The sequence below is a fragment of the Paramormyrops kingsleyae genome, chromosome 9, assembly GCF_048594095.1.
Source record: "Paramormyrops kingsleyae isolate MSU_618 chromosome 9, PKINGS_0.4, whole genome shotgun sequence".
Lineage (NCBI taxonomy): Eukaryota > Metazoa > Chordata > Actinopteri > Osteoglossiformes > Mormyridae > Paramormyrops > Paramormyrops kingsleyae.
In genome coordinates, this window is record NC_132805.1 from 37,066,625 (window position 1) to 37,079,653 (window position 13,029).

Below are 13,029 nucleotides of genomic sequence, written 5' to 3' on the forward strand. Positions count from 1 at the left end.
CGGGGAAATACGCAGTGCTCAATGTTTTATTAGGAATTAAGGGCAGGGGGATCGTGGAGGCGCATAATTACGTGTGTCATTACAGCCGTTTTTAATTTTTCATACGCACATAATAACCAGTAGCATTTTAGCCCCTAATGTCTCCAATACGTCCTGAAATCGTTGAGTTTGGTGCATTGTTACCTAAGGCCGTTAGCTTACACCAATACCAACTATACCACGCTATGTCAGGACGGGGCCACCCTCACAAAGAACCCAATCGTTGCCATATAAAATGTTCATATTCTGGGTTGCTTCAATGTAGCTTCAAAAAACGGAAACTATTTATACGAATTAAACGTAGGAAGATGATGAAGTCCTGCCTTATTCGAGGCAGTGCTGACATCTGGTGGCCAAACTCGGTTACAAACTTTTAACTTTTTTCAGACTAAATTTAAGCAAGTTTTGAAGAAAAGCCTATCTTATTCAGGAATTATATCAATAGCCGTGAGCCCCAGTTTGCCCTCTGCTGTCCCTTACTGCACAAACGAGACATCCACCGATAATAGCAGTGTCTAGTTTATTGGGAGTGGGTATATGATCGTTTAACATTACACTGCATTTTATACAAGTTAGAGGTACCACCACAAGCTGTAATTGAGTCATGCAGAACCCCCTGTGATCGTACACTGTTACACTGTGCTGTGATACATCTCTCTGGGATCTCTCATTGGCACTGTACTGTGGTATATCTCTCTGGGACCTCACACTGGCACTGTGCTGTGGTATATCTCTCTGGGACCTCACACTGGCACTGTGCTGTGGTATATCTCTCTGGGATCTCTCATTGGCACTGTACTGTGGTATATCTCTCTGGAACCTCACACTGTCACTGTGCTATGGTATATCTCCCCGGGATCTCACATTGGCACTGTGTTGTGGTATATCTCTCTGGGACCTCACACTATCACTGTGCTATGGTATATCTTCCCAGGATCTCACATTGGCACTGTGCTGTGGTATATCTCTCTGGGACCACACACTGGCACTGTGCTGTGGTATATCTCCCTGGATTCTCACACTGGCACTGGTTTCAGCTTTTTACAGCCACTTCATTGCAGTCTAAACCATTAACTGGCTGTCCCGAGGCCATCCTAAAGAGAAAATCCACCTGTTTTGAAAGACATATAGCAAAATAACTTCATTTCAATGCTGTAAAAAACTCTGAATTTTTATAAAAATGAAATTACAGGCATTTTACATACAAAAGCAGCCATATATTATCTAAATGCAGGCATTTTAAAAGCAACATTGTCTTGTAAATACAAAAAATTCCAGTAAAAAAAATTAAACTGCATTTTATTATCTTTTAAGTTCTGTAATGATTAATCATAGATGCACGATGAACCAAAATGTTCCAAACAGAATCCAACATTAGTGACTGAGGAAGCAATATTGACCTTAAACTACTGACACTACTGTCTGAAATATTTGGCACATAACCAATATTAGTCCAAAATTGGAGTTTGGCAAGAAATTACATGTGATGTTGGTCCGTAACTATTTGTCAGGAAACCACTGAATGAGTCTTTATATTCCTGTACTGTTATGCATTGTGGATTGCATCTTGGGATAGACGTGCAGACAGCAATGGGGTGAAGCTTGGAATAAAATCTAATCTCTTAAGATATTGACATAAAAATGATTTATATCAGTTGTACAAAAAACAGAAGAATAACTGCATGCATGTCACCATACAAGCCACTGCGGGACGGAAAAGCAGACCCATCCATTCCAGCCAGTTTGACAGGTGGCAGTTGGTGACACAGATGTCAGCAAGAACCAGCAATCAAAAACAACAATGGGGGGGCAATTGAATTGAAGGCTTCATCTGAAGGTTTGTTCCCTGATTTCTGAAATACTAGAAGCAAAGCAGGGCGGTGGGGGCATGAAGGACTGGAGAGGGTGTAACCCGGGTAACCCAGGAGAGGTGTAACCCGGGTAACCCAGGTAACCCAGGAGAGGGTGTAATTCGGGTAACCCAGGAGAGGGTGTAACCCGGGTAACCCAGGAGAGGGTATAATCCGGGTAACCCAGGAGAGGGTGTAACCCGGGTAACCCAGGAGAGGGTGTAACCCGGGTAACCCAGGCCACGGAATCCTATTCCTCACTGCGGACAGTGAGCTTCTCCGCTTCGGGGGTCTCACTATGCTCCGGCGGTATCTGGGGCTTTGAGCGTAACGGCCATCCCTTGGTCTTCACAAAAATCACGGCATCCGCCAGAAACAGGACACAAGCTATGAACCCAAAAGCCTAAAAAAAACACACACTCACTTCAGAGAGTATTCATAATATGCAAGCCTGAATTATCGGTCACAGGATAAAGATCTACTTCACACTGATCAGGCCGAAAGATATAATCTCCTCCTCCTCATGGTTGGACATGCCCGCAACACCTCCCCAGGAGGCATCCTACACAGATGCCCCGAACCACTTCAACTGACTCCTTTTAATGTGGAGGAACAGTGGCTCCTCCTGAATATCTGAGCTCCTCACCCTGTCTCCAAGGCTGAGCCCAGACACCCTGCGGAGGAAGCTAATTTTGGCCAGTTGTATCCACCATCTTATTCTTTTGATCACAAGCCAAAGCTTATGACCACAGGTGAGGGTGGGAATGTAGATCGACAGGTAAATCCAAAGCTTTGCCTCCCGGCTCAGCTCCCTCTTCACCGCGACAGAGCAGTACAGCGTCCGCATTGCTGATGATGCTGCACCGTTCTGCCTGTCGATCTCACGCTCCCTTCAGCCTCAACAGGCAGTGGCATTTATGAAATAATTCCATTTTCTTCCACTGTCAACATCTGAGGTTTAGAGCCTCATACAAATAAATATCTGTTAACCTATTCCTTCTTTAACTTGAGTATTAATTTTCAGAGCAAGGAACTGTAGCAATCACATCCAGAATAATACATGAACACAGTATATAAATGGCATGATCAACCAATCAGGAATTCATAATGATCAGTAAGAATTTACTTATTAGACTGCAGCACATACCACTGACATTTGCTCCCTTTCAGTCCATCGGTGTAGAAAGGCAAAGACGGTAGAAGCCAGGAAGATGAGGAAGCCGATGGCCACAGTGTATGAGAAATCCTGTGGGAGGGGCTGCTTGTTAATGGCTAATTTAACTTCTGCATCAAGCCTATGCTGTGACCTACACAAGTGGCTCATGATGCTGCCAGCATATATACTCGTGCGCTGGTGTCTTTTCGCGCTGTTATTACGCCTCCAAAACACTAGGTGGCACATAGTTTTCGATGTTTCATTTACTGTCTTCCCACCCTGCGATACATTCAGCTGTTAAATCACGCAAATGAAACATAAAGAAACCAAACATTTAATAAAGCATCCATTTATCGAGTCCTGCTAATATGTGCTACTCCATACTTCCCACAGATAACTTTTGAAAAACTTTCACTTTTTATGCATTTTCCCTTATAAAGTTAGTGTCTATACTACTCCTTATTTTTTTGCTTTATAATGTAGGAATATCATTAAGGGAGGCAACGGAAATTGGCTCTGTGTTGTATAGACCTGTTGGTACGATGCCCAGAGTGGGTTATTTAATGCTAGTTATAAATAGTGCTTCAGTTTCAATCAGTGACAGTAGTAGACTTGGGATCAGGGGCGTTGCTAGAGATTTTGGGCCCCATGAAAGCATATCATATTAGGCCCCCCAGTCCAAACCAATCCAGTTATTTTCCTCATTTTTTAGGGCCCCTGTCACTCAGGGGAATCGTCCTAGCTTTCCTCCCCCTTACGGCGCCCCTGCTTGGGATGTACACTTTCTTCAGTCCCATAAAAAAAGAATGTTACCAAGTGGACCAATGATAGTTCTGCGTCACAAAGATGTATAGTTACATTTCTGGGGAGTTGCACGTCAGGCTACACTCAGAAAAAATTGCAAAAATTTTTACCTTTTCTTGTCACTGGGTCTGCCCTTGTAATTGTACCTTTTCTGTACTTTTTAAGGTACAGAAATGGAATCTGAGGAACATCCCAAAGGTACAAACAGCATTAATGTACCATCAATGGTATAGAAATGTTCCTCAGGGTCCATTTCTGTACCTTAAAAAGCACAATTACCTACAGCTAGGGGTTCAACTGGCCCCAAGGGTTCAGCCCCAGTGACAAGCAAAAGTACAAGTTTGTACCCTTTTTTCTGAGAGTGTACGGTGAAGGCCATGCCATAGGATCCATGGCGACACCGTACTTACGGCATCGATTTGACGCAGAAATATGAATCAGCCTTAAGGATAGGCTGAAGGAAGTCACATGACCTGGGTGTCACAAGCACGGCATTGCGGCACACTCACCAGCTTGGGCCAGTCGGAGACGCCAACCCTGCGGTGGAGGGGTGTAGCGAGAAAGAGGAGAAGCAGGCCGGCGAATAGGAACGCCGCGCAGCTGGCGAACTGAAAGAAGTAGAGTGCTGGGCAGGAGGAACACAGGTAGACTGTCGCTGCCAGGATGAAGGCCAGCAGGGAGAAGAGCTAGGAGACAAAGGTCACATTAGGAGAGGTCGCCCTGCTGGCATCCTGCTGGATGGTATCATGCCCCTCTTGCTGCCCTTCTACCTTCTTTCACTCCCCACCTGTGCTGGGACAGAAGTTTAACACTTCATTCAACACACTGAGAGCATAAGAGTAATCGAGAGATAAAGGACCATTTTGCTTGCTGTTGGTAGGTTGTAGTTAACCCATTTTCCTGAAGGAGAGGGACCAGGATGAACAATCGTGAGGACCCGAAGAGCCGAGCGCTGCCTCACAAGAAGACATGCTCTCCGTGGGCCCAGCATTCAAGGACAAGCCAGCTGACATCTGCTTAGTCAGTACAAACTCACATGTGCCAGATCCCCCAGGAGACAGGAACATCAAGCAGACATGTTAGAATGATCAGCTGCTCCTGTTACACGCCTGGAACAGTTCAGAACATGCACAGTAAGGACCACAATGCTGGAAGGACAAGAGCGAGGGAACGCCGGAGGAAGCAGAGACAGGCAGCATCAGTAGGCCGATTTTACAGCATTTGCCCTGTCCCATGCTTTGGGAAGATCACCAAAGCTTTGCTCAAACTACATTGCTTAACAGGCAAGCTTTGCTTTTCATTGACCCCAAAATCATGACTATTCTTTTGAATCTATAGTGAAAAAATAGAGAAAAAAAATGAATTAATATGAATTTTAGCCGATATACCGATAGTGGTCATAAAGACAATAATGATAAAGAATAAAGAGGATAATTATGTAGCGCATTAACCTTTATGAAGTACACCGGACTGGGAGTATAAAGGGGGGGCACTCACCACGGCCGCCACCTTAATGCCAAAGCGCCATTTATCCAGATACTCCGAGGGCACGATGAACCATTTTCCGTTCTTGGGCTCCTGGACCGTCGTGGCGTTATAAACCGGATCCGCTGCTGTCATGGTTGAACTGGGAAAGAATGTTCAATAATTCTTATTACTACTGTAATTTTTTTTTTAAAGCACTGCGTAGCTGTCTACTCTACAAGTAATAACAAATTAATTAAGACCCCATATGCAGATCTTCAAGGTCCGTTGAATGCACGCTTACAGAGAATTTACCACCGGACACGCAACAGGGATGCGTGGAAAAAAGTCAAATTTAACCCGAAAACATTCAGAAAAACCGGGTTTATGTGCACAAAATAAAACAGGTCATCGCTGTTGTAAATACATAAAAGGATGTAATTCCTGGAAAGACACGCCCCTTAAATCTGGGGGGCGGTTTAAAAATATATACAATAGCGACATTCCGTATGTGTGACCGGGTTCCAGCACACCCACCTGAGACAAGACTTCAAGCTAACAGACCTGCTGTGTATAGTTAAAGCCCGAAGATGCGCCAATGTTACATCCGCCCCCCCGCCCCCCCCCTCCAACGGTACCCCGGCATTCGTAAAAGTCTATTTCTAATAGGTATGTACAACACAGTACAGAGAGGGACCACTGCAACGTGTAAGCTAGTGGGACTGCTGTTTGCTTAGCCCAGGCTGCCCCTCTCCCGATGGGAACGCCCGCTTACTCTCCGGGTTTCGTAACAGTTCAGCCCCCCACCCCGCCACATGTTTATAAAATGTCGTTTCCGTGCATTGTGACCAGAGACGGAATTCTTTTTGGTTCTCGAATGTCTTGTTTTTATGTCGTTAAACTTAATTTTAAATTATATTCACTGTGGTGATTCTTTGGGGAAAAAAATTATTCACGAAGGACGCAAATCTAAATGTGACCCCCGCCCCGCTTTGAGACTCAAATGTTAAAATTGGAACTTTGCCATCTTGCATTAGACTCCACCCTTCCCTCATTGAGTCTGGTTCCTCCCAAGGTTTCTTCCTTCTAGGGAGTTTTTCCTTGCCACTGTCACCTCTGGCTTACTCACTGGGGACAATGGGCAGGGATAATGTAAAGTGTTTGATACAATGAGATTTTGTGAAAATGTGCCACACAGATAAAATTGAATAGTGCTAGAACTATTCATGGGCAGCACATCGTGTTGGAGCTGTACAGGTGAATGAAAGTAGTGTAAATAGTTCAGTGTAATTGTCATGTCTTTTGTTGTTATTGTGTAGTGTAATAATGTCACGTGTAGCATTAATTGTCGTAAATAGGGGTGTGTGTGTGTGCCCACCGTGTGTGGTGTGGGCACTGGGGGCGACCCCCATGGTGGGCAGTGTGTGTGGTGTGGGCACTGGGGGCGACCCCCGTAGTGAGCAGTGTGTGACTGTATTGTTAGGAGTGAATGGCACAGGTGCAATAAATGCTACTTTGTGGCTGAATAAACAATGTAAACCAACATCACAAGGCAGGTAATAACATTATTATAATGGAATCTGCACTTTACATGAATCCTACTACATAAGTGTTGCTTGTTTTCACTGCAATATTGCACATGTATTGTCTGTTTTTTAATATGCTATTAGATGTTGTTTACAGTGGGTGTGGCTGAAAGAGTGAGCACTCCTATGGCCAATAGGGAGACTAACCATGTGGAAACACAAATCTGCCACCCAGTTGATAATGGGCCACAGTATGGGCAGCTGTAATCCGCCTGGGGCGGGGGGGGGGGGGGTACCATTATACTGAGGCTGCTCATAGATCACAGACACTTCCATGTGTATCCGCATCAGGTGGGTGCGGAGTCACTGCCAGCTCTCCCACCAAGGTAGAGAAATACATCCATTTATCCACTTTTTCAATTTGGAAAATTACCTGGATTTGTCTGGATTTGCTATGTGCATGTTAGCATGTATTTGTCCAGGTGTTAATTAACTTCACAGGTGGACATTTCAGTTCAAGAAAGTAAAAATACAGACTAAGATTTTGTTTCAACCAACCAGGTGTGTATAAAAAGTCACAGTCACAGAGAACTTAGCTAATTGGTTGAAGTAAAATCTTAGGCTGGATTTTCACTTTCTACATTCTACATTGCACAATGTTCACCTTCTGACCTTTTGCGCTCCAGATCAATGGGGAACCCATGCTAAAAAGGTAATACGTAGAATAAATGAATCAATGATAAAAATTAAGAATATCCCCCCCCCCCCCCCTAGCGAAATCTAGGTGACAATAGTGAAAGCTGCAAACAGGCTGTATTCCCTTTGGTCATAAGAACATAAGAACATAAGAAATTTACAAACGAGAGGAGGCCATTCGGCCCATCAAGCTCGTTTGGGGAGAACTTAACTAATAGCTCAGAGTTGTTAAAATCTTATCTAGCTCTGATTTAAAGGAACCCATGGTTTTAGCTTCCGCTACACTAGCAGGAAGACTATTCCATACTCTAACTACACGCTGTGTAAATAAGTGCTTCCTCAAATTTGTTTTAAAATGTTCTCCCGCTAATTTCCACTTATGGCCACGAGTTCTAGTATTTAGACTAATATTGAAATAGTCATTTGGCTGAACAGCATCCAGACCCGTTAGAATCTTAATCACTGTAACAAGCAGCCGTGTCTACATCACCGTTTATCGTGGAGCAGCACCTCACTTTCTTTAATAAAACAATTACTTTTCGAAAAACAATATTTCCGGAAAAAAACATGAACGATCTTTCATTAGACCGTAGTCGTACTTGCCGCTCATTCCCTCCGTTGCGCATATTACAGTGCAGGACGCATTCCATTTTCTGAGACGCAGAATTCGGCCGCTAGAGGACGCCGTCGCAGCGTGGCAAATACTGTTCTTTTCCCTTTTAGGAGAAGCAGCGTTACAAAGTGCAGGAAACCGCTTGCGGAACCTGAGGCACTTGGTCGTCGTCCGAATAGAGCGAGCGAAACTCCGTCTACCTTTCAGGTGGGCTCGCTACCCCGCAGCAGCAGCCATGAAATAACCATGGGCTCTCTGCTTGGAGCATTAGTCCTTCTAACCCAAGTTGACTAAAATCCCACCCTTTAAATAAGCAAGTTTTAACAGTCATACCGGCTCAGGAATATTATTTTATGTTTACGAAAGGTGAGTGTATTTCTATTACTACGCATGCTACTCTAAAGGTGTACAAAAAGTCGGTTGTGTTCCTATCATTGATTGAATGAAGGTATAGAATCGTTTTTTAAAATGTTCATCTTAGTCAGTAGTTTAAATGATTACAATTTAAAAGTGTCTAATTATGTTGAACATGCATTGTGGATTAAATCTAGATATTTTGTTGCTAATGAAACGTTTTGATAAAAGCATTTTTTTTTTGGCAGATTACACGACTGAATGCTTATTTCCTTGACGCTGAATTGCATGCATAATACACAGTACACTTTCACTGGTCGTTGAGATTTTATAGAGTAGAAGGTGCTTTTAAAGTGGTTTTCCACAAAATCATATAAACTAGGTATGATCTAATAGACGGAAATATATCATTCATAACGCAGTTTGAAGCTTTATTGTAGGATTTATTTGGCTATATAGTAATCACATGAAAATTACATAAACGAATACATACATTCCCAATCAATCTACCTTTGAGCTTGGTGTAGTTTGAGATCAATTTCGTGTCAATTACGGTAAAGTCCCTTTAAATCAAAGTTGGGTAAGGAAAACCCCTTAATTAATGAAAAATGCCACTGCATATTCGCTGAGTTAACGACGAAAACGGCAATTTCCATTATGAATGCGAATTCCTTGTGAGATAACACGGTGATTCATCATTATTGGTATTGACGCCAATTTTTCGTGAGTTAACGGAAACAGTCATTTATCGCTCACTGTAAGGATGCTAAATCCGTTTAAGCTAAGAGGAGAAAATAATTTTCTAGTATAAACAAGGGTGCCAATTTTCTGTGAGATAATAGCGAAAATAATTTTCCACTATTAATACTAATTACAGTTATCTTCGGTGATTTAACAGAAGAATGAATAGATTCAGCTTTGTGGAAAACAGAAAAAAGTTTTCAGTTCAGGACACGTAACTACCAGAAATAAGCACGCCTGTACCAGCTGCCATTTCTGAATTTGTTTGCTTGATGGACACGTTGTCCTAGTTTCACACATTATTCTTCTCTCCAGTCGAAGGGCTTTATCACCTCGTGGCCAGATTCGGGCTGCTGTGCTGTGCCTGTGTGGGGACGGCGGGCTCGTGAGAAAAGGGCCGATGGTTCCTTCCATCACCAAAAGGGGGCGAACAAGTTGCACTAGCATTGCTCGGTTTAACGTTGCGCTCATATTAAGGGGACATTCCCTGGACCCTGGATGTAAGGATGTGCTGCTGTTGCAGCCTCATCTGGCGTGAGGAGGGCTCGTTTAATTTCATTACGCAGTTTTCTTCATTGTGGGATTTAAACGAGAGCTCGCTGACAATCTGCCTTACCTCCTTCACATGAATTACAGTGTTGCATCAGAGTCCTGTGAATTTACAGTAAAAAAACAACTTTATGAAACAACGGGAATGGGATGGACTACATGCACATCAAGTTACTCAGACCTTCCCCAAATATTGTATAATAAACAAAATGAATGTGAGTAAAACAATTCATGCAATTAATTTCTAAGAACCTTAATTACATAACTCGGAAAGCATGCGGCACACATTTTGTAGGGAGGTAGAGAGTGTTCCTAGATTCAGTTTTAATCCTGTCGTTATGTCTGCAGGTCATGTTTTGTTTTCACTACAGTGTAAGTGGTACATCTGCAGGGTTGGCAACTCTCACGCATCTGGCGTGACACTCGCGATTTCAGACTCACACATCTGGCGTGACACTAGCGATTTCAGACTCACGCATCTGGCGTGACACTCGCGATTTCAGACTCACGCATCTGGCGTGACACTAGTGATTTCAGACTCTCACGCTCACACAAGAAATCTTTCAGCAAATCTGTATTATTCCATTATAAACCTAAAATTAGCTACATCAAAACCATTGGGGTAGTTTGCGAAGCCTACAGACTATTTACAAGGTAATAAAACTGTTACATCCATGTAAATATGTGTGCATGCGAACGCAGGTTTGTCGTTACATCCATGTAAATATGTGTGCATGCGAGCGCAGGTTTGTCGTTTCATCCATGTAAATATGTGTGAATGCGAGTGCAGGTTTGTCGTTACATCCGTGTAAATATGTGTGCATGCGAGCGCAGGTTTGTCGTTACATCCGTGTAAATATGTGTGCATGCGAGCGCAGGTTTGTCTTGAATTGAAGGCCTCATGCCAGATGCCTGCATCTGTTTCTTTACTGGTAAACTCCTCTCCATTCTCTGCTGACAGTTGTGTAATACTAACTAGCAGTTTTTCCAGAACTATTCCAGGCTGAGCTGTGTCGGTATGGCATTCCAGCGTCACTGCTCTTGGGCTTGTCAGTCATTATCCGCACATCCTTGGGAAGGACCACCTGACAGTCTGCAGTTTTGAACAGGAGCGATACACTGTTCCTTTGCTGAGGCACACATGCTGTGTCCGGCCCCTGACACGATGAGCCACACCGCTAGATCAAGTGGAAGCAGGGATCCATCTTTATTTCTGTAGTCTATGGGAATAACTGGTAAACAGAATATACACACCAAACAGCAAATGGTGTTAGTGCAGCTCAACCCTCTCCAGGGTCAGGGGTCTAATTTCGTCTCAGGAGCAGATGGGGACACGGAGGGCCGGTGGCGTTTGCCGTGACTGCAGGCCAGCGGGTCGGTCCTGTGAGAACCTTTAGCCGCTGGTCAGCAGCAGGTGTGAGGTGAATAAGTAATGAGATGCGAGGCCCAGGGGGGACGTGACTCTCAGCGCTGCCATGCTGGGTGATCTGTGGTTGGGTTTCTGCCACATCACTGAGTCAATGCAATGGTTGGTAATTCTACTTATTTACTTTGTGTCTTATCTAGCTGTTACTGTCAATGGCCATTTTCCTGAGAGGTGTCTCCTCTGACAGGTCACTACTCGAATTTGACTTTTTGACTATTACTTCAGTTTTCATTCTGATTGGCTGTTACTATGTATTCATTTAACTCTGAATGACTTGTTCCTCTGAAGGGTTTTTAATAGGAAATGAACCAGCAGCAGAAAGGTCAAAAGCTCACATCTGTCAATAAACTGTCAATAGTCTTGGCTTAAACAACATCAAAGCATGAATAATGAACTTTCCTCTATCTGTGTGCTCATTTGGAGACTCGCAGTACTGGTAGTTCCCGGGTTAAGGATGCCTGAGTTACAGACAACTTGTACTTCTCAACAGACTAAGCTATTATATAAAAAATTGGGTTAAATACGACGGCTCATAACAACGAACATTGCACAGCTTCAGCAATTTGTGTAGTACAGTGCTGCATGTAGTTATTTTTATTATTACGGTATAATAATAATCATTATTATTTGTTGTACTTTTATTATTTTTCCAACTTACCTACAAATTTGACTTGAAGAAAAATTTAGGGAACCGGTGTGGTTCCTAACCTGGGGACTGGCTGCATAAACGGTGGAGTGCTGGTTCTGCTTAGTATCTGTCACTGTCCTGATGTTTGATGCTCATCATGAAAGCCTGAGAGATGCAGCCCTGTCACACTTGATGATTGAGGAGACCTGCTTTTCTCCCACCTTCATTTCATCGTTTTCCATTTTCAGTGAAGAACTTTTTGTAGGTCCTTCAGAATTGGACCTGTTTAATATGCCATTCATAAGTCATTCAATCCTGAGTTGTGCACTGCAGAAGAATGTGTCTTTGTCTTTTGCTAAATGAGTTACTTTCAGTTTCCCCCATTTTATCCTTGCCAGTGTGAGACTGGGCAGCAGCTCCCAAGTGTTACAGTGCCCCTGATGTCTGTGACGGGGCTTTATAGCCACATGTCAGCGTGGATGCCAGTGTGAGACTGGGCAGCAGCTACCAAGTGTTACAGTGCCCCTGATATCTGTGACGGGGCTTTATAGCCACATGTCAGCGTGGATGCCAGTGTGAGACCGGGCAGCAGCTACCAAGTGTTACACTGCCCCTGATATCTGTGACGGGGCTTTATAGCCACATGTCAGCGTGGATGCCAGTGTGAGACCGGGCAGCAGCTACCAAGTGTTACAGTGCCCCTGATATCTGTGACGGGGCTTTATAGCCACATGTCAGCGTGGATGCCAGTGTGAGACTGGTCAGATGAAGGCTACCCCACTCCACCTGTTGGTACCTTCTGGAAGATCCCTCACCTCATTGCTCCTCCTGTCTCCTTTCTTCATCGAAGAATAGTCGGAGCTGTGCCGCTTCCCTGAACACACGTCTCCCAAATGTGTTACTTCCTTAGGGGATACAGAGGCACCAGCTGTGGGGATTCAGCTCTCACAGCGCGAGTCACCTGAGAACTCACACTGGTCCCGCCAAAACTCCCCACAGCGCAGACAAATCGCTTCTTTTTTTAAGTGCTAGAAACAATTAGGATGCATTTCAAACCACCCTGGCGCCAGGTAGCGACAATGAGCTGAACTCCAAATGCTGGTGGGGTCTAGCAGATGGTGTTTCTGTCCAGAAGGTCACCACTTTCATCCAATGGCTGCCAGATTTAGGGCTGCAGCGATGT

At 44.0% G+C, this 13,029-nt stretch overlaps 2 protein-coding genes across 13 annotated transcripts in view; one reads left to right on the forward strand and one right to left on the reverse strand.

Annotated features, from left to right (window-relative positions):
• Positions 1-542: 542 nt before the first annotated feature.
• On the reverse strand, positions 543-8,224 carry LOC111851130 (CKLF-like MARVEL transmembrane domain-containing protein 6). 4 transcript variants are annotated; one of them, XM_023825719.2, is made up of 5 exons: positions 8,135-8,224; positions 5,347-5,476; positions 4,359-4,535; positions 3,037-3,135; positions 543-2,292 (listed from the first exon to the last, which is right to left on the reverse strand). In XM_023825719.2, exons 1-5 carry the CDS (start codon positions 8,143-8,145, stop codon positions 2,140-2,142), a joined length of 570 nt encoding a protein of 189 aa, XP_023681487.1. In that variant the 5' UTR covers positions 8,146-8,224; the 3' UTR covers positions 543-2,139. The 4 variants fall into 4 exon arrangements, with proteins under 4 accessions (XP_023681487.1, XP_072573064.1, XP_072573063.1 ...); XM_072716963.1 differs by lacking the exon at positions 8,135-8,224 and adding an exon at positions 5,851-6,066; XM_072716962.1 differs by lacking the exon at positions 8,135-8,224 and adding an exon at positions 5,577-5,767.
• Positions 5,932-13,029, forward strand: part of LOC111851129 (copine-4) — a 45,475-nt gene continuing 38,377 nt past the window's right edge. For 2 of the 9 annotated variants that reach the window (XM_023825715.2, XM_023825714.2), the window contains exon 1: positions 8,288-8,514. Coding sequence is in view for 4 of the 9 variants with exons in the window: in XM_072716960.1 (XP_072573061.1) it covers positions 10,006-10,007 (2 nt within the window). In the remaining 5 variants the exon portion in view is untranslated. Of the gene's footprint in view, positions 5,983-8,239; positions 8,515-9,958; positions 10,008-13,029 lie in introns of those variants that run through there. The other 7 variants (XM_072716960.1, XM_023825718.2, XM_072716959.1 and 4 more) reach the window with 6 other exon arrangements.